This window comes from Salvelinus namaycush, chromosome 22, assembly GCF_016432855.1.
Source record: "Salvelinus namaycush isolate Seneca chromosome 22, SaNama_1.0, whole genome shotgun sequence".
NCBI classification, from domain to species: Eukaryota; Metazoa; Chordata; class Actinopteri; order Salmoniformes; family Salmonidae; genus Salvelinus; species Salvelinus namaycush.
In genome coordinates this window covers 16360087-16385128 of record NC_052328.1, presented here as the reverse complement: position 1 = coordinate 16385128, position 25042 = coordinate 16360087, and the positions used below count along the sequence as shown (strand labels likewise).

The window sequence follows — 25042 nt, the reverse complement described above, 5'->3', positions numbered from 1 at the left end:
GTTTTGTGATATGACACCACTTTAGTCTAATGACCAGATCAGAATGAAGTTGTAGACTTGACTTAGACCAGGGGTCTTTAAAAAAATGTGCCCAGGGACCCCTTCCCAGGAAAACCTGTGACCCAGGGACCCCCATCATATGTTAGCGAAAAATATGTATTTTCACGTCTTGTCTTATCATCAGGTGAATTAAGAAATAATCAACATTTATAAATTAATAGATTTGGTTGATTGTTTTTCATTATTTTGACCTCCCAACATGACGTGGAAACAACATTGATTCAACCAGTGTGTTCCCAGTGGGTTAACTGTGATTAATATGCTTGATCCCAATCCCATTTTGCAGGCACCTGATCATGAACTTGTTTTCCTACTGACTCATCACTTAGACACTAATATAATGCTTCACAGGTGTTTCCCAATAAGTAAACAATGGAATCAGGCCATTGCCCTAATATCAGTCAAGGTGGCTGTATCATTGGAAGAGGAAGTGTACACTCTAACTTAAGCCTATTAACTAGAAAGGTAGCTTCAAACACATTTTTGCTACTACAAGATTCCATATGTGTTATTTCATAGTTTTGATGTCTTCACTATATTCTCTTCACTATTATTCTACAATGTAGAAAATAGTAAAAAATAAAGAAAAACCGTTGAATGAGTAGGTGTTCTAAAAATTTTGACCGGTAGTGTATTTTGGTAGGTTTCAAGTAAAAAAACAGCTTTATTGACCCTCGTGAAAATGTATTTAATTTTCTTGAGCCCAGTGCTGCTAATTTTGCCTGCCAACAGCACACAAGGAAAGCCAGAGAGAAAAAAAGTTCAAGAAAAATCGTAAACGCTCCAACATTTTGAATTAAAAAGCAATAATAGCGTGAGCCTGCTATTTGTCGCCAGTCAAATCAGATGTTTTGTGTTGATGTTTGCTCAAGGAAGATGAGGGGGCTGTGACTTTGTAATCGTGACTTCTGAAGCGCCGCGGATAGCCTTCCTGCGAGCATGCCTGAGTATGTAATTTCATACATTCGCTCTCATCAATAGTAGATTATTATCAAAGACTATGATTCTGTGTTATGTATTGTTGATTGCATTTTTTAAATATGCGCTTTAAAGGGCATCATCAGAAGATGGAATTGCTGCATTCTGCACTGACTAGGATGTCATTAATACATGCCTCTTTTATAGCTCTGCTTCCTTTTTCTCCTCACACTTTCTGTCCCAAATCACATCAACAAATGTGCGTCATTTTCATCCATCGTCTTGCCTTAGGCTTCATTATTCTTTACTTAGTAGTAGTATGCCTAAATTGGCACAAGGGACGTCTTGATGATAGAACCAAAAAATGTGAACGTTTCATACTGCCAGTTCAATATGGATGGCTTAGGCTGAACTGATCAAATTTGGAATTTGTAAAGAAAAGGGATACAAAGTCCAGCATGCCATAGGAATGAGGGATGTACTGTAAATAGATGTGTTTCATAAAATACTGTGAATGTGTCTAAAAGCAGACATACATTGTCATCAGGCCTTTCCCCTGGCTCTTTGTATTGAGATGGCTGATTATTGCTTGTGCATCCTTCCCCGATGCCACTTACAGGCACAGTGTGATTGACGGGACGATGAATGAAGAAATCGGACCAACATTTTATCTGACATATCTTGCGCCACATTTCCTATTATCTGTGCATGACACTTTACTATAATACAACTATAATGGTTTGACTGTAATTACAGCAGGTTGATGTTTATTGGGATAAGTCTTGTCCTTGAGGCAGAAGTGAGTGATTTCCGCTAGATGGGTCAGCTGCAAAATCAAAATTGGCTATAATGTAGAAATGAATGGAAACAAACTGCTTTTTTGGTCTTAAAGGGGCAATCTGCAGCTTGAACAATAACGAACTCCACCAGTAATTTGGTAAACAGATGAGGGATGTGGCTGGAAGAATGTAACTAAACTCATGGACAGAGCTATGGATACAGGGATTGACCATCCATGGTATCAAAATTATAGTTTGAACCATGTTTTGAGGCTGTACATAGTTTTTTAAACATTTACATTGTTTACAAACAAAGGAGTAGAATTAGCTTATATTTGGGTTTCTAATGGGGTACATCTAAGGTCAATGTGTGTGTGTGTGTGTGTGTGTGTGTGTGTGTGTGTGTGTGTGTGTGTGTGTGTGTGTGTGTGTGTGTGTGTGTGTGTATACAGTGGGGAGAACAAGTATTTGATACACTGCCGATTTTGCAGGTTTTCCTACTTACAAAGCATGTAGGTACACTTCAACTGTGAGAGACGGAATCTAAAACAAAAATCCAGAAAATCACATTGTATGATTTTTAAGTAATTGATTTGCATTTTATTGCATGACACAAGTATTTGATCATCTACCAACCAGTAAGAATTCCGGCTCTCACAGACCTGTTAGTATTTCTTTAAGAAGCCCTCCTGTTCTCCACTCATTACCTGTATTAACTGCACCTGTTTGAACTCGTTACCTGTATAAAAGACACCTGTCCACACACTCAATCAAACAGACTCCAACCTCTCCACAATGGCCAAGACCAGAGAGCTGTGTAAGGACATCAGGGATAAAATTGTAGACATGCACAAGGCTGGGATGGGCTACAGGACAATAGGCAAGCAGCTTGGTGAGAAGGCAACAACTGTTGGCGCAATTATTAGAAAATGGAAGAAGTTCAAGATGACGGTCAATCACCCTCGGTCTGGGGCTCCATGCAAGATCTCACCTCGTGGGGCATCAATGATCATGAGGAAGGTGAGGGATCAGCCCAGAACTACACGGCAGGACCTGGTCAATGACCTGAAGAGAGCTGGGACCACAGTCTCAAAGAAAACCATTAGTAACACACTACGCCGTCATGGATTAAAATGCTGCAGCGCACGCAAGGTCCCCCTGCTCAAGCCAGCGCATGTCCAGGCCCGTCTGAAGTTTGCCGATGATCCAGAGGAGGAATGGGAGAAGGTCATGTGGTCTGATGAGACAAAATAGAGCTTTTTGGTCTAAACTCCACTCGCTGTGTTTGGAGGAAGAAGAAGGATGAGTACAACCCCAAGAACACCATCCCAACCGTGAAGCATGGAGGTGGGAACATCATTCTTTGGGGATGCTTTTCTGCAAAGGGGACAGGACGACTGCACCGTATTGAGGGGAGGATGGATGGGGCCATGTATCGCGAGATCTTGGCCAACAACCTCCTTCTCTCGGTATGAGCATTGAAGATGGGTCGTGGCTGGGTCTTCCAGCATGACAACGACCCGAAACACACAGCCAGGGCAACTAATGAGTGGCTCCGTAAGAAGCATCTCAAGGTCCTGGAGTGGCCTAGCCAGTCATCAGACCTGAACCCAATAGAAAATCTTTGGAGGGAGCTGAAAGTCCGTATTGCCCAGCAACAGCCCCGAAACCTGAAGAATCTGGAGAAGGTCTGTATGGAGGAGTGGGCCAAAATCCCTGCTGCAGTGTGTGTAAACCTGGTCAAGAACTACAGGAAACGTATGATCTCTGTAATTGCAAACAAAGGTTTCTGTACCAAATATTAAGTTCTGCTTTTCTGATGTATCAAATTCTTATGTGCTGCAATAAAATGCAAATTAATTACTTAAAAATCATACAATGTGATTTTCTGGATTTTTGTTTTAGATTCCGTCTCTCACAGTTGAAGTGTACCTATGATAAAAAATTACAGACCTCTACATGCTTTGTAAGTAGGAAAACCTGCAAAATCGGCAGTGTATCAAATACTGGTTCTCCCCACTGTATATATATATATAATTGTTTGGCCATAATGACCATTGTTATGTTTGGAGGAAAAAGGGGGAGGCTTGCAAGCCGAAGAACAACATCCCAACCGTGAAGCATGGGGGTGGCAGCATCATGTTGTGGGGGTGATTTGCTGCAGGAGGGACTGGTGCACTTTACAAAATAGATGGCATCATGAGGTAGGGAAATGATGTGGATATATTGAAGCAACATCTCAAGACATCAGTCAGGAAGTTATAGCTTGGTCGCAAATGGGTCTTTCAAATGGACAATGACCCCAAGCATACTTCCAAAGTTGTGGCAAAATTGCTGAAGGACAACAAAGTCAAGGTATTGGAGTGGTCATCACAAAGCCCTGATCTCAACCTATAGAAAATTTGTGGGCAGAACTGAAAAAGCATGTGCGAGCAAGGAGGCCTAGAAACCAGACTCCATTACACCAGCTCTGTCAGGAGGAATGGGCCAATATTCACCCAACTTATTGTGGGAAGCTTGTGGAAGGCTACCCGTAACATTTGACCCAAGTTAAACAATTTAAAGGCAATGCTACCAAATACTAATTGAGTGTATGTAAACTTCTGACCCACTGGGAATGTGATGAAAGAAATAAAAGCTGAAATAAATAATTCTCTCTACTATTATTCTGACATTTCACATTCTTAAAATAAAGTGGTGATCCTAACTGACCTAAGACAGGGAATTTTTACTTGGATTAAATGTCAGGAATTGTGAAAAACTGAGTTTAAATGTATTTGGCTAAGATGTATGTAAACTTCTGACGTCAACTGTATGTGTGTATATGTGTATATATATATATATATAATTTAAAATACTAATATATATATATAATTTAAAATACTAAAATTGGAAGAAGGAACTGCAGATTGCCACTCTAATTTAAGGTTAGGGTTAGGCATTAGGGTTAGCAGTGTGGTTGAGGTTAGGGTTGAGGTTACGGTTAAGGTTAGGTTTAAAATCAGATTTCATGACTTTGCGGTTGCACCAGCTAGTAACCACTCTGCAGATCTATCTCCAGAACAAGATTCATGATGATAGCGCTAACCTGCATAATTGCATGCTAATGACAAAAGAGGAAAAAGGCCAATTATATTAAATCCAATGCACCAGGTTCTCTCTATGTGAAAGCTCTGAAAGAGTTCAGTCAGCTTCTTCTGCATCTGTTTTTCATATGGTTATAAGGTGATCTGTTTCTCTCCCTCTCTCTCTTTCTTCCTCCAGTTGAACCGGCAGAACTGCTCCTTGAAGAGGAAGAGTATGTTGTACCTGGCCCACCTGGGGCCGGAGACCATTGCTGAGATCGGCCTGGAGGATGAAGAAGAGGAGGAGGAGAGTGGGGAGACCCAGGTAGAAAAAGAGTGCTTATCAGCCCACTGCCAGAGCACCATCACAGGTACTGGATGTCACCCTGCTGTCGCCTTTCCCACATATCCACAGCAGCTGTTCCAAATATTGTCCATACCGCTTTGGCTCATACACTGATACATTGATATTACACACAGATTTCAGATCTATCAGAGGTTGTCTTAGATGGCATTCCTGATGAATGGAAGAGATCTCTTTTGTTGTTACTTATTTGACCGATAGACCTGGCCCTATTGGAATTCTTTACGCTCTAGTACATACAACATAATTGATCATTGATTGCAAGATTGAGTGTACTTATTTCAAATTTTCATGGGCCAGAACTGAAGAAAAAAATTGAGTTGACACTGGAGGAGAAAAAGCAAGCCACCATTGATCATGAGGCTACAAGAGACGAGCTAAGGGACATCAGAGAAGAAGTAAGTCTGAATATAGATTTGGGAGTTGTTTAAAAATACTTTTTGTTGCTATTAGTTTCAAAGAAAAGCTGCACACTACTCTTGCTTGTATCACTTATTTTATTTAAGCTTACATGTCAGCCTCTTGGCCTTTGTCAGAGCTTTTTTTTGTTGCTTTTTTTTCAAAATCCGTGTTGATCCTCTCAGTGAAACAGATGAATCATGTGCAATGTCCTTATTATGTTATCATAGTGTAGGCCTATGCACATTCATACAATTAGGACAAAGAATACATTGAAACCTAGAATGATTTCCATCTACAGTATTCTAACAGTAGTGTCGCAATTCAGTTATTTGAGAAATCAATTAACAGCACAATCAAATCAACTCTCTTCTGTCTTGTTCTCTTCCTCTCTTCACTGTAGTTGCTGAAGGAAAAACATGATAATATGGTTTTGATTGCTGAGACAGTCCGACAAAAGAAGATCTTGGCAAAATACAACAGAGGTCAGAGAGTCTTCTCCACTGCAATATTTTGACTCCAAAGAGACTAGTGTAACATCCGTGTCCACCTTTCTGCAAGGAAATTAAGGTGTCCTACTCTCTGTGGCTTTTTGTGCAGCGTAACCTTGAGTGGGGTTACATTTGACAGAAAGAAGAGTCAAGTGAAGCCTGTACCCCCTCACTATGCCGTGAATGCTGGGTGATCCTTAGTGACTGGAGGCATATTTCTTACAGAAAATGATCAAAAAGCAAAATCACTATTCATTTGGTCCTGGTTTGCTGGCTTGCTTTTCAGGGAGCATGTTGGTTGTGAAAGTGAATTCCCCCTCCCCCTTGAGTTTCAAGGTTTTCCATAATGTTTTATACTGCCTGCTAATTACAGAATGTAAGAGTTTTAATTTATATTTTAGGTTACCAGTTTGCAGATTAAGGTTAGGGATTAAGACTAAAGTTAGGGTTGGGATTAAGGTTAAGGTCAGTGTTAAGATTAGGGCCAACTGACCAGATAAAAGGGATATAGGGAAATATGCAAGAAAGCTTGAACTACACATGAAATATGCAGGTGAAACAGGTGCGCTGTCAGTAGATTTTTTTGTGCCGTTTTACTTGTTCTGATTAGATATTTAATGCTTCCAGTGTCGCTGTTTGCCGTGGAGGAGTACGAGGCCCTGCAGGAAAACCTGGATCTGGAGAAGGAGCTGAGGGCAGAGGCAGAGAAATTTGCACGAGAGGTGAGCTCTCTCGAGGCACCCATAATAGGCTTAGCAGCTTTGGATGGGTATTTCTGTCAGCTCGACATGTCTCCTTCCCACTGGGCACAGATGTCAATTCAACTTCTATTCCACGTTGGTTCAGTGTAGTTTCATTGAAATTACGTGGAAACAATGTTGATTCAACCAGTGTGGTCCCAGTGGGTTAACCGTGATTAATATGCTTGTTCCCAATCCCATTTTGCAGTCACCTGATCATTAACTTGTTTTTCTACTGACTCATCACTTAGACTCTAATACGATGCATCATGGCTGTTTCCCAACAAGTAAATGATGGAATCAGGCCATTGCCTTAATATCAGACAAGGTGGCTGTGTTAATCTGCTAAGGGGTTGTTTCTGACTTAGGAAATTTGTTGGTGTTTCTCTGTAGTTGGTGTTTAGACTTACCTTACACAGGTGCATAATGGGCTTTGCAGGCATGGTGCGTGCGCTGAATACATTTAATTAAACCGCTGAAAACCCTCCCAGTTGCTGCCCAACAGATTTTCTTGTGGAGTTTTCATTCAATAGGATTTTCAGTACATTTATCTTAAGACATCCGTTTAAATACGGTGTATCTTTAATTAGAATTTTGTAGACAGAATACATAGAGAGAACGGGTTCAGAATATAGGGATCAATGAAAGAAAGCCATCTAAATATATGCATATTCATCTCCAATTCAGCACCAACTGGTAGATTTTTTAAATTATTTAGGCAAATTTGGGGGTTAGGAAAGTATGTATGAATCATTATTTTTTTAAAGTTTGGAGAGCCTTTATGCACGGTTGCACAGTGGTTTGATTAATCCTGAAAGTTGCCCTATTGTTCAATCCATGAAATATTGAAGGTTAGTAAAGTGTACAATAGGGGTTGAACAGTAGTCCTATAAATCTACCCTAATAATCCTCACTAATCATGGAACAGTGTTTTTGTCATGAACTGTGCTCCAGGTTTAAACTGCTACGTATGGTCTGAGTCCCATAATGATTCAAATAGGCTTCATGTCCCAAATGATTGCACAACATTACCCTAATATGATCCACTAATGCTAGCGACCCCAGGGACAACTATACAGACGGGACAGAGGAAAGCAGGGACAACTATACAGACGTGACAGAGGAAAGCAGGGACAACCACACAGACGTCAGAGGAAAGCAGGGACAACTATACAGAATTGACAGAGGAAAGCAGGGACAACTATACAGATGTCAGAGGAAAGCAGGGACAACTACAGAGACGTGACAGAGGAAAGCAGGGACAACTATACAGACGTGACAGAGGAAAGCAGGGACAACTATACAGAATTGACAGAGGAAAGCAGGGACAACCACACAGACGTCAGAGGAAAGCAGGGACAACTACAGAGACGTGACAGAGGAAACCAGGGACAACTATACAGATGTCAGAGGAAAGCAGGGACAACCACACAGACGTCAGAGGAAAGCAGGGACAACTACACAGACGTCAGAGGAAAGCAGGGACAACTACACAGACGTGACAGAGGAAAGCAGGGACAACTACACAGACGTGACAGAGGAAAGCAGGGACAACTATACAGACGTGACAGAGGAAAGCGGGGACAACTACAGAGACGTGACAGAGGAAAGCAGGGACAACTACACAGACGTGACAGAGGAAAGCGGGGACAACTATACAGACGTGACAGAGGAAAGCGGGGACAACTACACAGACGTGACAGAGGAAAGCAGGGACAACTATACAGACGTGACAGAGGAAAGCAGGGACAACTATACAGACGTGACAGAGGAAAGGGAGGACAACTACACAGACGTGACAGAGGAAAGCGGGGACAACTACACAGACGTGACAGAGGAAAGCAGGGACAACTACACAGACGTGACAGAGGAAAGGGAGGACAACTACACAGATGTGACAGAGGAAAGCTGGGACAACTACACAGACGTGACAGAGGAAAGGGAGGACAACTACACAGACGTGACAGAGGAAAGCGGGGACAACTACACAGACGTGACAGAGGAAAGCAGGGACAACTACACAGACGTGACAGAGGAAAGCGGGGACAACTACACAGACGTGACAGAGGAAAGCAGGGACAACTATACAGACGTGACAGAGGAAAGCAGGGACAACTACAGAGACGTGACAGAGGAAACCAGGGACAACTATACAGATGTCAGAGGAAAGCAGGGACAACCACACAGACGTCAGAGGAAAGCAGGGACAACTACACAGACGTCACAGAGGAAAGCAGGGACAACTATACAGATGTCAGAGGAAAGCAGGGACAACTACACAGACGTGACAGAGGAAAGCAGGGACAACTACACAGACGTCAGAGGAAAGCAGGGACAACTACACAGACGTGACAGAGGAAAGCAGGGACAACTACACAGACGTGACAGAGGAAAGCAGGGACAACTATACAGACGTGACAGAGGAAAGCGGGGACAACTACAGAGACGTGACAGAGGAAAGCAGGGACAACTACACAGACGTGACAGAGGAAAGCAGGGACAACTATACAGACGTGACAGAGGAAAGCGGGGACAACTACACAGACGTGACAGAGGAAAGCAGGGACAACTATACAGACGTGACAGAGGAAAGCAGGGACAACTATACAGACGTGACAGAGGAAAGGGAGGACAACTACACAGACGTGACAGAGGAAAGCGGGGACAACTACACAGACGTGACAGGGAAAAGCAGGGACAACTACACAGACGTGACAGAGGAAAGCAGGGACAACTACACAGACGTGACAGAGGAAAGGGAGGACAACTACACAGACGTGACAGAGGAAAGCGGGGACAACTACACAGACGTGACAGAGGAAAGCAGGGACAACTATACAGACGTGACAGAGGAAAGCAGGGACAACTATACAGACGTGACAGAGGAAAGGGAGGACAACTACACAGACGTGACAGAGGAAAGCGGGGACAACTACACAGACGTGACAGAGGAAAGCAGGGACAACTACACAGACGTGACAGAGGAAAGGGAGGACAACTACACAGATGTGACAGAGGAAAGCTGGGACAACTACACAGACGTGACAGAGGAAAGGGAGGACAACTACACAGACGTGACAGAGGAAAGCGGGGACAACTACACAGACGTGACAGAGGAAAGCAGGGACAACTACACAGACGTGACAGAGGAAAGCGGGGACAACTACACAGACGTGACAGAGGAAAGCAGGGACAACTATACAGACGTGACAGAGGAAAGCAGGGACAACTACAGAGACGTGACAGAGGAAACCAGGGACAACTATACAGATGTCAGAGGAAAGCAGGGACAACCACACAGACGTCAGAGGAAAGCAGGGACAACTACACAGACGTCACAGAGGAAAGCAGGGACAACTATACAGATGTCAGAGGAAAGCAGGGACAACTACACAGACGTGACAGAGGAAAGCAGGGACAACTACACAGACGTCAGAGGAAAGCAGGGACAACTACACAGACGTGACAGAGGAAAGCAGGGACAACTACACAGACGTGACAGAGGAAAGCAGGGACAACTATACAGACGTGACAGAGGAAAGCGGGGACAACTACAGAGACGTGACAGAGGAAAGCAGGGACAACTACACAGACGTGACAGAGGAAAGCAGGGACAACTATACAGACGTGACAGAGGAAAGCGGGGACAACTATACAGACGTGACAGAGGAAAGCAGGGACAACTATACAGACGTGACAGAGGAAAGCAGGGACAACTATACAGACGTGACAGAGGAAAGGGAGGACAACTACACAGACGTGACAGAGGAAAGCGGGGACAACTACACAGACGTGACAGGGAAAAGCAGGGACAACTACACAGACGTGACAGAGGAAAGCAGGGACAACTACACAGACGTGACAGAGGAAAGGGAGGACAACTACACAGACGTGACAGAGGAAAGCGGGGACAACTACACAGACGTGACAGAGGAAAGCGGGGACAACTACACAGACGTGACAGAGGAAAGCAGGGACAACTACACAGACGTGACAGAGGAAAGGGAGGACAACTACACAGACGTGACAGAGGAAAGCGGGGACAACTACACAGACGTGACAGAGGAAAGGGAGGACAACTACACAGACGTGACAGAGGAAAGCGGGGACAACTACACAGACGTGACAGAGGAAAGCAGGGACAACTACACAGACGTGACAGAGGAAAGCGGGGACAACTACACAGACGTGACAGAGGAAAGCAGGGACAACTACACAGACGTGACAGAGGAAAGAAAGGTATACGAAATGGAATGGAATGATGCAAAATGTAAGCTACAAATTGAAGAACACTAACACTAAAGTGACAGTTATAATTATGTGGGTATAATTTACGGTGGCTCCCGATAGTGGCTAATATTTAATATGATACAAATTGTAAAATATAACTGAGAAAGGGTCGGGCATATAATTAAAACAATCTAAAGCACATACAGAACATCAACTCCACAGGTATAGCCTTACAGTAGCCTCAAAAGTTTACCCACAAATTATGAGGGCACAAAATTATTTCAGCAAATTAGGAGGTTACACAATTACAATTCTGAATAGCCTACTTCACTGTGGAAAATGGGGCGCGATACATGTCATGTGATATGATTTTCAGTTTGCTTCCATATGACTGGTTTCAGATAATCTCCAGGGATTATAAGGAAAGGTCATCTAAAACAATTGCTGTGTGTATTTACAATCCCTTCTCCAAACTGATTACTCATTTACCTAGCTCTTATTAATAGCTTATCGCTTTATAAATTACAGTGCATGGAGAATGCTGTTATTTCCATCATGAAAAGAAAGTAGAGGTTTGCGAGACCTTATTCATGGTTTCCTCGCACGTAAAATTGGTGGAATTATGATGGAATTAAGCCAAACTCAGAATGCGACGTATCTGTAGACACCCCTCAGCCTCACCTTCATTTATTCCATCTCCACCCCAAACGAATAGCGGTTGAATAGCATGCTATTCTCATGCTTAAATTCAAGGTCAGAATACGCATAGAGAGAAAAGTGCATGAAAAGGGAATTACGTTCCATTTACGCGCGCTTAACTCGGGTCAGAATCGTTCCCCATATGAATTATGAATTTGAGCTGTAGCATTGGACACCAGTATCCAATGGTATACTGTTTTTAGAATATGTGATGCCGCTGTGTTTAAGATGTGGCATGAATATCTTAGAAGTGCCACATGATTGTATGACATGTATGTTCTATATGGTGTCCAGATTAGTACTCTTCCCCCTTGCAATCTAATCAGTATTCAGGCACACTCTATTCATTATGTGTTATCACCAGAGATCATTTTTGAGAACATATGTAGCTAAATGAATGACCACCCTATGCATGCTGCATAATGAGACCTCAATATACCCCCTCTCTGCAAACACACATTTTGAATAGCCTCACTGGTTTCTATACATGCTCAGGTACTTTTATCGGTATACTCAAATATTTGTTTATTACACTAAAACTACAGGTATGGTTAATTTACTGCTAAAACAGGCTGGATTATACTTATTTTCCCTTGAGGTGTTACAAATTTCACATGCAGTAATGTATCAACACTGTTAACACTTATTGACAGCTTCTGTCCCTTGTGTAAATCCTCCTCCCATGCAGATGCTGGTTGAGCAGAAGAAGCTGAACAGACAGAGTCAGATTCTCCTAAAGAGCTCATCACCCAGTGAGGCCCTGCAGGCAGCCCTCACTGATGTCACCAGGCTCACCCAGGCCCTGGAGAGCCAGAGGCTGGAGCACCAACAACAGGTCACACATCAACATTAACACCACATCACCAACAACACAATACGTCTTTAGCGTGGTGAAAATTGTGTCTAGAATCTAATGTCAGCCAAGATATTTTTTCCCTCATAGTCAAATATTGAATTTTTTTAAATTACAAAATATGACCTCATCTGGAAAAAATCTACTCCAGTTTTGCATGTGGAAAAAATATGAATGTGTATCTGAAAAAGACTTAAAGTCGATTAGCTCATCAATTAAACTGTGAGATGACCTTTTGAATGACAATGGTCACATGGAGCACTTTGGACAGCGACTTTCTCTGTCCATACTGATAAGGAGTATCAGAGACACCATTCACTCTTAGCAGGATTTGGATGGGTGAAAACAATTAGGAAAGAGTGGGATCACTGATCTCTCCTGGTCTAGGGCGGAGGTGAGCCATACCCTCCATTTAAAGAACAATTAACACATTATTTGAGGAGCAGAGAATTTTTTTGGGACTGGCACCTATCCAAAGCTACTTATCAGCAATTATCACCACAGGAGCTGTTTGTGGTGCAGGCTCTGAGCAGCTTACATTTTGTTCCGTTGTGTGTCCGTTGTGTGTGTGTGTGTGTGTGTGTGTGTGTGTGTGTGTGTGTGTGTGTGTGTGTGTGTGTGTGTGTGTGTGTGTGTGTGTGTGTGTGTGTGTGTGTGTGTGTTTTAAAGCAGCACCACTTATCACTATTTTTGCCTCAACATTTTTCTGTCTGTAGTGAAGAACCATTGTTTGCCTTGTAAAATCATACTCTTTATTTCCTAACGTTCACTTCAAGTTTAGTAAGAATGTCCCCGGTACACAGCATATCTTGTAGGATTGTGAGTGAATGGGTAATGTTTGGCGGTAACAGATGAAGGGGATTGAGGAGCAGCTCAGGGGTTCAGAGCTACATAAGGAGGTGCTGGCGTTACAACGTAAGCTAGAGCTCCTGGCAGAGGAGAAGAGGGAGCACGAGGAGAGATGTTCCAAGGCTAAGGTGGAGGCCAAGGATCTCAAGTTTACTGGTGAGTGGCACAGCAGAATTGGAGGACTGCACACAGTAGCTGTACATGATCCCAGCAGGGAATGAGTGGGCTTTGTCAAAAGGTTAATGTTATTCTCATGGTTTGACAATGGGATTTCTACATGTATTCAACTGAAGCCAACCTTGGGTTTTAACTGTAGAGAAATGCACAGAACACCCTTCATTTGTTAGCAAAAGCAATGGACTGCAAAGAAACATTTTAATTAGAGCACTTTATAATGCATTTGTAGGTTAATCATCTCAACCTGCAGTTCTCTAACCATTTTCTGAGCCATTTCCATTCATTTCAAGTGTTTGTAATGTTGAGCCTTTCCTAAATGGATGATGATGTACATCAGAACATTCTTCAGTTGTTAACAAAAGCAATGGACTAAAAACAGTGTTTCATGGAGCAGTTCAGAATACATTTTTGGGTTAATATTCTCCATTTCCATTCAGTTCGTAATATAATGTATTTTACACCTCCCTTAATGAATGGATGCTGATGCTACTCGTCCATTTGTCCTATTGAGCAGTTGAGGAACTGCAGAAGAAGCTCCAGGCCCTTTCTAACCCTCCGCCTGCTCCAGCCCCTCCACCTCCGCCCCCGCCACCCCCTCCTCCACCACCAGCCCCACTCACCAACCCTCTCGGGTGAGATATGAACAAATGGGAATCATTTACAATGTACATTTTACATGAACTACATCTGCTTGAAGTAGTCATACTGGGGACCAGGCTTACTTCCTGGTCAGGACACATGGTTAGGAAAAACTCCCTATAGGGCCCTATATATGGTCCAAGGTCAACTCACTCTTTTCTGTTTCTTTACAGTTCACTGCTATTGATGATTCGCAAAAAGAAAAATATCAGTAGGGATATTCCATTAGTGGTTCAAGACTCAGCAAAGGAGCCAGGTACAGTAAACATAAAAAAATCCTAAAATCTATATTTTAAGAGCTTTTAACAAAATGCTCTTATAACCTCTCTTTGGTATGTCGTCGGTTGTAGCGTTTAACTGCAAGCACTGTATGACCTTATACTATTTATTTTATTGTGCTGAACATTTGGACAGTAGTTCAAGGGTGTCGTTGTACAGCTCCCCCTTTCATGTAAACTATAGTGCATTCAGAAAGTATTTAGACCCTTTGATTTATTCCACATTTTGTTACGTTACAGCCATATTCTAAAATTGATTAAATCGCTTTTTTCCTTCATCAATTTACACACTATAACCCATAATGACAAACCATAAACAGTTATTTTGAATTTTTATTTTGCAAATTTGGAGGGGGAAAAAACAACTGAACTATTACATTTGCATAAGTATTCAGACCCGTTACTTAGTACTTTGTTGAAGCACCTTTGGCAGCGATTACAGCCTCGAGTCTTCTTAGGTATGACGCTATAAGCTTGGCACACCTTATTTGGGGAGTTTCTCCCATTCTTCTCTGCAGATCCTCTCAAGCTCTGTCAGGTTAGATGGGGAACATTGCTGCACAGCTATTTTCAGGTCTCTCCAGAGATGTTTGATCGGGTTCAAGTCTGGGCTCTGGCTGGGCCACTCAAGGACATTCAGAGACTTGTCCCGAAGCCACTCCTCCGTTGTCTTGGCTGTGTGCTTAGGGTCGTTGTCCTGTTGGAGGGTGAACCTTCGCCCCAGTCTGAGGTCCTGAGCGCTCTGGAGCAGTTTTTCATCAAGGATCTCACTGTACTTTGCACCGTTCATCTTTCCCTCGATCCTGACTAGTCTCCCAGTCCCTGCCACTGAAAAACATCCCCACAGCATGATGCTGCCACCACCATGCTTCACCGTAGGGATGGTGCCAGGTTTACTCCAGATGTGACGCTTGGCATTCGGGCCAAAGAGTTCAATCTTTGTTTCATCAGACCAGAAAATCTTGTTTATCATGGTCTGAGAGTCCTTTAGGTGCCTTTTGGCAAGCTCCAAGGGAGCTGTCATGTGCCTTTTATTGAGTAGTGGCTTCCGTCTGCCCCCTCTACCATAAAGTACTGATTGGTGGAGTGCTGCAGAGATGATTGTCCTTCTGGAAGGTTCTCCCATCTCCACAGAGGAACTCTGGAGTTCTGTCAGAGTGACCATCGGGTTCTTGGTCACCTCCCATCTCTCACGATTGCTCAGTTTGGCCAGGCAGCCAGCTCTAGGAAGAGTCTTGATGGTTCCAAACTTTTTCCATTTAAGAATGATGGAGGCCACTGTGTTCTTGGATACCTTCAATGCTGCAGACATTTTTTGATCTGTGCCTCGACACAATCCTGTCTCGGAGTTCTATGGACAATTCCTTCGACCTCATGACTTTGTTTTTACTCTGACATGCACTGTCAACTGTGGGACCTTATATAGACAGGTGTGAGCCTTTCCAAATCATGTCCAATCAATTGAATTTACCACAGGTGGACTCCAATCAATTTGTAGAAACATCTTAAGAATGATCAATGAAAACAGGATGGACCTGAGCTCAATTTCGAGTCTCATAGAAAAGGGTCTGAATACTTATGTAAATACGGTATTGATGTTTTTTCTTTCTTTTTTTGCAAAAAAATCTAAAAACCTGTTTTCGTTTTGTCATCATGGGGTATTGTGTGTAGATTGATAAGGGGGGGGAATGATTTAATACATTTTTTAAGAAGGCTGTAACGTAACAAAATGTGGAAAAGTTGAAGGGGTCTGAATACTTACCGAATGCACTATATGTAGCTAAGATGTACCGTCTGGAAGACTTGAATCTGTGACCCAATTGCTTCAGAGCCTATCACTATCGCAGAAGCTCTGATCTTTGGGTTGCACTTGATTTGGCTGGTGCCTATTATGTTTTAAACTAACATGGCTCTTATTGATACAGTACCCAGACGTCCACATTCAGACTTTGTACAACCTGTCCCATCCACAATCTCATCTGTTTCTCAGTCCATCCACATAGTTTGACTGTTTATAGCTTCCACTCTCTCTTATTTCAGGTTTCACTCAGGTAGAATCACCTTGTCACAGTCTAATCTTGAATTTTGTTGACTACCATGTGCTCTGACCTTGGTTTTCTTGCAGTATCCATAATTGAAATTCAAATGTTTTATTGTTTTCTCATTTAAAACTGCGTACAATACATTTTTCTTTCACAAATGTTCCCCTCCTCGATGCAATGTGTAGAAATTCCTCAGTGGAATTGAATGGCAGCTCGACTTAATTGAGGGCCATTATTTAACCCAAAATTAAGGTTGCTCTCAAAGTAATTTCTATTTTCCAGAATCACTATGGGTCAGTTGGGTCACTTTTGTATGAGGAATGTAGACATTAATAATTGAGTAGTTGAAGGACACCAGTCTGTGCTTTATGAGCATTTATTGGGGATGCATTGGGCATTGACGGGCCATGTTAGTTAAAGGCCCAGTACAGTCAAAAAGTCGATTTTTATGTGTATTATATATATTTCCACACTATGAGGTTGGAATAATATTGTGAATTTGTGAAAATTATGATAATGTCCTTTTAGTGTAAAAACTGTTTGAAAAGACCGCCTGAAATTTCAACCTTTTTTGATGGGATGGAGTTTTTGTGCCTGCCTAGCGACATTACCAGGCAGTATAAGTTAATAGACCAATAACAAAGACAGTTTTTAACCTCTCTGCCGATAGCTAGTTTTCAGGTTACATATCCCTCCCATTAGGCTCGTCCAATTAGGCCCCTCACTCAGACCGTTCCCAGACAGTCCTAGCAAAATGCTTGCTTGAGAAATTGCTCTTTGAAAGAAGCAATTTTTGTTTCTTTTTGACCATTTTAATTGAAAACAGTCACAGTAAAGTACTTAATTGTTACCCAGAAATGATTTGATATTGAGATAAAAATGGATGCATTGGACCTTTAATAAAGTTGCATTCTTCCGTTTGCATGAACAAAAAAACAAACCTTGAATAGTTAAAGTGGGTGATACATTTGTATGTATTTTCTGAACATTTTGTTACCAGTCCTTCATTTGTGATTTTCTGTTATTGGGCACTCACTAATGTACCTGGTTGCCCCTAGAGGTAGAAGAGAACGGCTTGAATACCATCATCAATGATATTTTTCATTTTAATTACAACGTTTGAATAAAATAATAAAATTCTTTAATACTTTGAATATTTTTTGGAATACTTTGGAGGACAACATTTTCATAACAATGTGAGTTATGTGCCAGCTAACAATGGCTTTATTGTATAATCTTAATTGAAGGTTACAAGGTGATTAGGTTTACCCACTCAATTGTTCGGAGCATAGTGGGTGCAACGTTCTTACATTTCATTCTACAAGCTGTTAAATTAAATATCTCCCAACTTTTGTCAGCTGCATATAACTTGTATTTTCTTGCAGAATTTGCTAAACTTTTCTTGTTGAACTGAATAAAAACATAATGGTTGTTGAAGGAGTACCGAAGCCATTTGTAAAGACCACTGTATGAACTGTTGTCCGTAATGTTTGCCTGCAATACTCACCTTCATGGAACGTGTAGACAGCAATAGAGGAGGATGGAGGTAATGTTTTTTATTAAATCTCCAAATAAAGTTGTACTCAAAATCCAATAAATAACCTGTGTGCTCTTTTTGTGTTGACTCCTAGAGATGGATATCAGGCAACAAGCTGTGGATGAGATGATGCAGAGAATCAAAAGGGGGGTTCACCTCCGACCCGTGGGCCAGGCCCCCAACAAAACCAAGCCCGTCCAGGTACATGCAGGATATACCTCACAAAGGGTCACCAACATTGTACCACTTCAGCTCAGAGAAAAGCTGAGTTTCTACATAAATGCACTCTTTTTCCTTGTTACAGGTGAAATGGCTATATGACCTGTACAATCATGTTCATGGACCTGTGTCCTAAGAATAGTGTATGTGGTACTGAAGTGAGCTTGTTTTTGTACATTGTAAGACTTCTAAGCCATGTCGACATGGAGCTCTGTACATTATGTTTACCTTAGAGAAAAGCTGTGTTTCAACGGGAACACAGTGAAAGGCTTAATGACCTGTCGAAATCATGTTCACGGGCCTGTATGTTTCTAAGTAGCATAGCGTCGCTGACGGAAGAAAACCTTGTATCTCCATAATTGAAACTTCAGGAAATTGAAAAACTGCTCTATTTTACAAATAAGGTCCATACGACTATGTAAACTTCAGAAGCTATTTTGAACACATTGTCACATTCCAACAGGGATGACAGTGTGCTGTATGTGATTACCGCATGAGCTTGTTCTTATGAGATCTCTAAGACATGTCAACATGTAGCACTTAGCACTCTGCCCACAGTTCTCTCAAAATTGGAGACCATTAGGACCTATACTTTACCCAAATTATTTTATAATGCGTAAATTGTCTGTTTGCATGCGAAATTAAATAATTATACACTATGTGGACATCTTTTTATTTTATGACCCTGTTTTAACCTGTATTCTGGTCTCTGTGGTACGAAGAGTGGTCTAGAAATACACTACAATGCTAACAGGTTCTGTAGGCTGAAACAGTGATTGGGATAAATGTGTCAAATATGTGCTGCTTATTTACCAAACCCATCTTTCCATCTGTCCTCATCCTCTTACCAGCGAGAAAGGGTACCCTCTAATTCTGCCATTCAGGAACTTAAAGGAATTCTGGTAATGGAACCTTTTAATAATAGCAGTAGTCCTTTTTGAGGTACTTTTCTTTTCCAAAATGTTGTTATTTGTTGTTAGTGATAAAACCATGATTTGTTAGACACTACAGTATACAAGCTACCAGAACAAACAATATTTTATAATACATAGCTACTTTAAGTTGTTAGAGGTTATTCTCAAAACCATACCAGAATCTGTATCCCTTTTTGTTCCAACTGTACAGGACACTTTCAAAAGGCCCTCCCCCCACCTTAAAGTTGGATCTCCATCAACAAACACTGAGTCTGAGCTGGAGAGAGTTCTACAGAGACGACGGGGCGCATTCAAGACCTCACAGGAAAGTTGTGAGTTTTGTCTCCTTTAAAATATATACAACTGAAGAATGACAAGCCCGTACTTACTCTGGAGGGGGTTTCAGTGGCCGTAAAGATGACGAACAATATTGTTTCAATATTTGTCTATTTAGACAAAGGCAGTCTTATGTCCTGCTAATAGTTTCAGTACGAATAGCTAAAGGATGGGATCATGGAGCGAGTCTTGTGTAACAAGGAATAGGTAAGATGCCATCCGTAGTAGAGTATCATAACGGAACGTTTCTCTATTTGTTTTTGCTGTATTGTTATTATTAAATTTAACAAGTGATATTACATTTAGGAGAGAGACTATATATATGAGGCAAATTAATTTCCAGTAATTAATGCAAGAACAAGGTTATTGCCTTACTCCCTCCCCCTTTTGTAAATGTTATATAAATATCAATCATTTGCAAACACATGTTCTAATTATTTAATAATTATTTAGTGAAACAACATATTGCAAATCTCAAAATATGACATCTCATCTTCCAAACAGCCCACCCATGTTTTGTAATATGGACACCACTTTCTGCTTTGCTGAGGAGGTGGTTCCTGGTAGTTGATTTAGTTAAATGTTAAATTATTTTACACTCCTCTGCAATGAATGAAACATATAAGAAGTTGTGCCGTGTTGCAAACATACCTACAGAATAATATCAGTTCTCTGTCACTGCAGATCAATCAGACAAATAGGTGAACATACTGTAGGCCTATAGTAGCAATTTCCAACTGTTGAATGTAGAAATACTGTGGATCTATATGTGATTGTGTTTGTGTCTGTCTCTGTCAAGGTTTGGCGTCCTCACCTCGTCCCTTCCCCAGCAGTGTTCTGGATGTCACCAGGGTGAGAGGGGACCATCCCCAGACCAAGCAGAACTCCCAGGACTCTGTCCCGCTCTAGGCCCACTCAGCTGACCTGAGTCCTTGCCACTAGCACCCCAGGGCCCTGGGTAAGTACGCCTCACAGGATGTCTCAACACCTGGAATCACTGCATGATTTACAATGAAGTTTAAGTCCCAAGACCCAACTGATCGAAAATGAGAAACCTACTTCTTTCTGTAAGATAAATCTCCTTTAGAGTAAGAACCAGTCTGGCCCTAGTTGTTTCTGATGATTACAGGAATAATTAGAGCCGCTCTTGAGATCCAGTGCACCGTGGCTTCATGTTGTATTAAGCTGTGATGTTTTCACACTGCTGCTTGTTTTGTTTTGGGGAGGGAGTGCACTACTGTATGAAGGATTACCATGGGGCGATTGATTTAGGTGAAATGAAATACTTTGTTCCCACAACCGGAGGCTTTGTTAAAATTTCTTTAATGGTGAAGGTGAAGCCCACATTTTTGACACAGTCTTTGTTTGCACTGAGAGGATCCGTCAGCCGGCTTTTGTAGCCTTGAACATTTGCCAAAGCAAGTATGTCTTTAAATTGGTCTGTCTAGACCAGTATTAACCTTGTAGCCTCCCAGTGAGCAATTACAGGGCACTGTGGCAGATTTTGTTTCCACTACTCCCCTCGCTCGATACTCCCCCAGTCTTTCATGGACCAAGATCATTTTTTTGTGCAGGTGTTATTTGAAGGCATTATTGTAAAGATTTTTTATAGCAGAATCTATTTCAAGACTAAAGAATTTCAAGCATGTAAATGCACATATAGCATCGTAACTGGTAGTACTGGAGCTTTAGATTTTAGTCAAATGCTTGGCATGTCAACTACAGGTTAAGCTGTTCTGCTAGGTGTTTGTTACGGAACAATTGGATTGGGATCAACTTGCTCTCAGAACGCCACAATGACCATCACGGTTAGTTGACCATGAGGATGGGCTTTTTTCACTCACCTGCACAAATTCATTGGACTATTTCTGAAGTGAGGGGGAAATGTGAGAGCCAGAAACAGGAGTGTGACGTCCCGTAGCCATTGTGTGGGGCACTAATTGAGGATTTGGGTCTCATTTGTCACTAAGGCACAATTTCCACTTGGAGCACAGTTGAAAGAAAGGGTCAAATCCCCCAAGATTGTGGAGGAAATTCAATTTGAGTGACTTTTCTTTCTGCCATCTTGTTTACATGTATACTATTTACCCCCCAAATCCTGTTTGAGGATAAAGTGTCTTGTGTTAGATTTATCTTCCAGGCGCCTCAAGGGGCTCAGACTTCATCTTAAGACCTATTGGCTCTGCACATTCATTCATCAGTGGACTGCCACAAAAATACAGACAGGGCTACAACATTGTTGGAAGAGGAAGTCACTTTGTCGTTTTATTTAACAGCAGAATTCCCCTCGACAATGGCCTTGCAGACAGAGGGATCAGTGGACAAGGGGATGTTGCTTGCACCAAGGACTCGGAAATGACTAATTGTGCAGACTGACATGTTTTTCTTATGACCCTCCATTTTCTCATGTTGAAGGAAGAGGAGGTTAACTAAGACTAAACTTAGATAACGTCCAAGGAGATGAGAGTGTCATTGAGCATCAGACATTGCTTGAGTAAGCCACTCTACGTGCTGGACAGACAGAAAGCGAGACAAAGAGAGAGCAAGAGAGGGAGAATACCTTAGTAATAATGGAAGTTATAGCAGGAAATGGTGCCACAGGCTGGGATTCAAACACAAACAACCTTCGCGCTGCGATCCTGATTCATAAATGTAAAATATTGCCTTGATTCCAACTGTGTTAACTGTCAAAATGCCAATAGAACTGGTACATCATTTAATTCAAACAGAAAATTAAGCATGCTTCAAGGGAGAAAACATTTTCATTGATTTGATGGCAGTTACTGCGGTTCCACCAAGTGCAGTGCGATGTCAGTAATCTGCGTTTCTTTGAATCCTGGCCTCAGTCTCTCCTCAACCTCTTTGAAATGATTGCACTTTAAAAAAGTATGTCATTGTAGGTCTTCAGTATTTCGTACGGAATCTGATTCTAGAAGTCACAAACAGTATCACCGACTACGGCCAGCTGATGCGTGCTCTCCTTGGAGCTGTTGTTTTCAGTCCATGGACAGCTCAACGTCGAAACAGAGTCCATGACCTGGCCTTTCCCTGCTTCCTCTTTAGCGATCTGCCGTCTGACATTGATTGACAAGCAGTAAAGATTCTGTCGATCAGGGCGACAATGTAATTACCCGGAGGCATGCTGTGTCCCTTTTTATTTTGGTGAGAGCCATCTTTACCGCTCTCTATTTCTGTCGCCATCAGCCAATACAATGCAACGTTTTGTTGTTTTTTTCCCCCCAGAGGGATTGGCAATTAGGAAGCCTCTTTTTAGTGTGTCTGGGAAACACTTAATTTAGCCTATTTTGTTAGTCATTCCGTTTATTTTCCAAACAGAGTAATTGCCTGGTGGGGAACCGTGGCTGCTCAGGGCCAATTCACACGGCTGCTTTCTCTCTGCCCGCTACGTCTGGCTATCCACACTCATTGATTAGAGGATGTCTGTAGATCCAGTGAACTCCCTAGCTCTCTCTCTCTTTCTCTTCTTCCTTGGCTTGTTTGGATGTTAAGTAGATGGTTATATGAACACAGAATATTCTCTCATCTTTATCAACAATTGTGTATTATATACCATAGTAGTTGAGGCAATGCCGAGCTAAGCACTTTAAAACCAAGTGAAATCCAGTCTATTACGATGCTTACAATCTTTAGTAAGTTGATATTCCAATTAAAATGCAAGTTTACTCATCCTAAAATGTTGTAACTACACAGGTATTCTTGATAACAGGAGTAATTGTGCTTTGTGCCATGTTCAGCTTTTACTCAGATAGAATGATATGCCTACGTAAGTTACGATAAAGATAAGCCAAGTTAAATAAGTATGGAAAAACTATCCTTAAATCATAAATCAAGTATATTGATAGGTTAAATACAGTAATTAATGGATAAATCAATGTTGCATTTTCAGTTGAAAAGAACATGAATGAAGAACTCCTTTGACAGGCCCATTGAGGCAGGCCGTAAGTGCTCCAACACAGCTGTGTGGTGGCTCTCCCTGTCTGTTGGTGCACAAAGCACCTCTGAACCGTCTACTTCCCACTGGAACAACTGCCCCCTCTGTTACATTGACGCAGGGCATGCCGCAACTGTTAAGACCGCTGGTTTTGTCTTTAAAAAGGGCTACATAATCATTTCCTCTAGGAACTGTGTTTTGGAGTCGGATGAGGATATGACAAATTATGAAGGGGCCCTTTCTCAGTGTGTTGGCTTTAATCGGTGGTCAGCATAGAGTCGCTGTATGCTTTAGCCTTCTTTTGTGTCGGCTCTTTCAGATCCATCCGTCATCCTGTCAACATTGCTTAAAAATAGGATGTTTCCTAAACAATAACTTATATCGGCACTAACATGTTACACGAAGATATTGATTAATAGTGAGTTCCACTGATTGAGTAATAGTGAGTGCCACTAATATCAAATATTTTTCTGTCAGTATCAAACTATTCCAGTACTTCGGTGGATTTCTAATCAAGGTCGATTTTAAAATTGCTTTACACTCAAAACGCTTGTTAAGATGGATGTGTATAAATTGTTGGTCTTGCTCAGTGTTTCTCATCTATGTTCCTTTTCATCTATTTCTCTTTAGACAAGAGACCTGCACCTGTCAATGCTGCAGTCAGCTCTCTGGTGAAGGAAAGAAGACCTCAGAGTACAAAGCCTGTCTGGTGTCCCCACTGCACTACACAGGGTTTGGGAGTAATGAACTACATTTGGTCCAACTAGTAATTGAATTACATTTTGCAGTAGGTTGGTGGTAGTTGAACTAAATTCAAACCTAAGTAGTGTTTTCAGTAGTTAATACATTTTTTGCCATGTAGCGGTGTAGCTAACTCCTGGAACTACACACTACTTTTTTTCCGAAAAGATAATATGGGTGAAGTAGGCAATATTTTCCTTTCTTTTTCAGCATCAGACCTGCCTAATTCTCACTTGAAACACAGTTGTTGTGTTTAATAGGCTAAATTACACATTCAGATGTACATATGATAATTTTTCACTAAGTAGTTTGGATGTAGTGAACTACTTTTTCAAAGTAACTTCAGTTAATTAAACTATATTTTTCTTAAGGCTAGCTTTAGTTTAGCTTAAATTCTTCCAGTGTGAAGTAATTGGTAGCTTGGTAAACTATATTTTCAGAGAGCTACCCCAACACTGGCATTATAACAAAAATGGAAAAGTTGTCATAAACCACATAAAAATAATGGTTATTAAATGGGCAGGTTTATTAAAAATAATCGTGACCACAGTTTCTTACATAATCTTTTTTGTATGTGTGTGTATTTTTTATTCTTTGGAATTTGCAAATATATGTGTAAATATCATTTTCTGTTCATTCCAGAATATGTGATGCCAAATTATTGTGATTCCTTTGTGGTCATTTTGATCAATTCAGTTTTGTTTCCAAGGAAAAATACAGATCAGCGCTGCATTTGGTTAGCGTGAAACCTTTTTGCACT

The 25042-nt window shown here is 41.5% G+C and overlaps 1 protein-coding gene across 3 annotated transcripts in view; it reads left to right on the top strand.

The window, feature by feature from the left end:
* Positions 1–24418, top strand: part of shtn1 (shootin 1) — a 43369-nt gene extending 18951 nt beyond the window's left edge. The window contains exons 5-17 of one of the 3 annotated variants that reach the window (XM_038960495.1): positions 5022–5193; positions 5487–5584; positions 5989–6070; positions 6704–6798; positions 12434–12580; positions 13450–13603; positions 14139–14256; positions 14437–14519; positions 18215–18321; positions 19191–19241; positions 19465–19585; positions 20389–20547; positions 24172–24418. In XM_038960495.1, the coding sequence (XP_038816423.1) occupies positions 5022–5193; positions 5487–5584; positions 5989–6070; positions 6704–6798; positions 12434–12580; positions 13450–13603; positions 14139–14256; positions 14437–14519; positions 18215–18321; positions 19191–19241; positions 19465–19585; positions 20389–20498 (1338 nt within the window). In that variant the 3' untranslated portion in view covers positions 20499–20547; positions 24172–24418. The remainder of the gene's footprint in view (positions 1–5021; positions 5194–5486; positions 5585–5988; positions 6071–6703; positions 6799–12433; positions 12581–13449; positions 13604–14138; positions 14257–14436; positions 14520–18214; positions 18322–19190; positions 19242–19464; positions 19586–20388; positions 20548–24171) is intronic. The other 2 variants (XM_038960496.1, XM_038960497.1) reach the window with 2 other exon arrangements.
* The last annotated feature ends 624 nt before the right edge of the window (positions 24419–25042 follow it).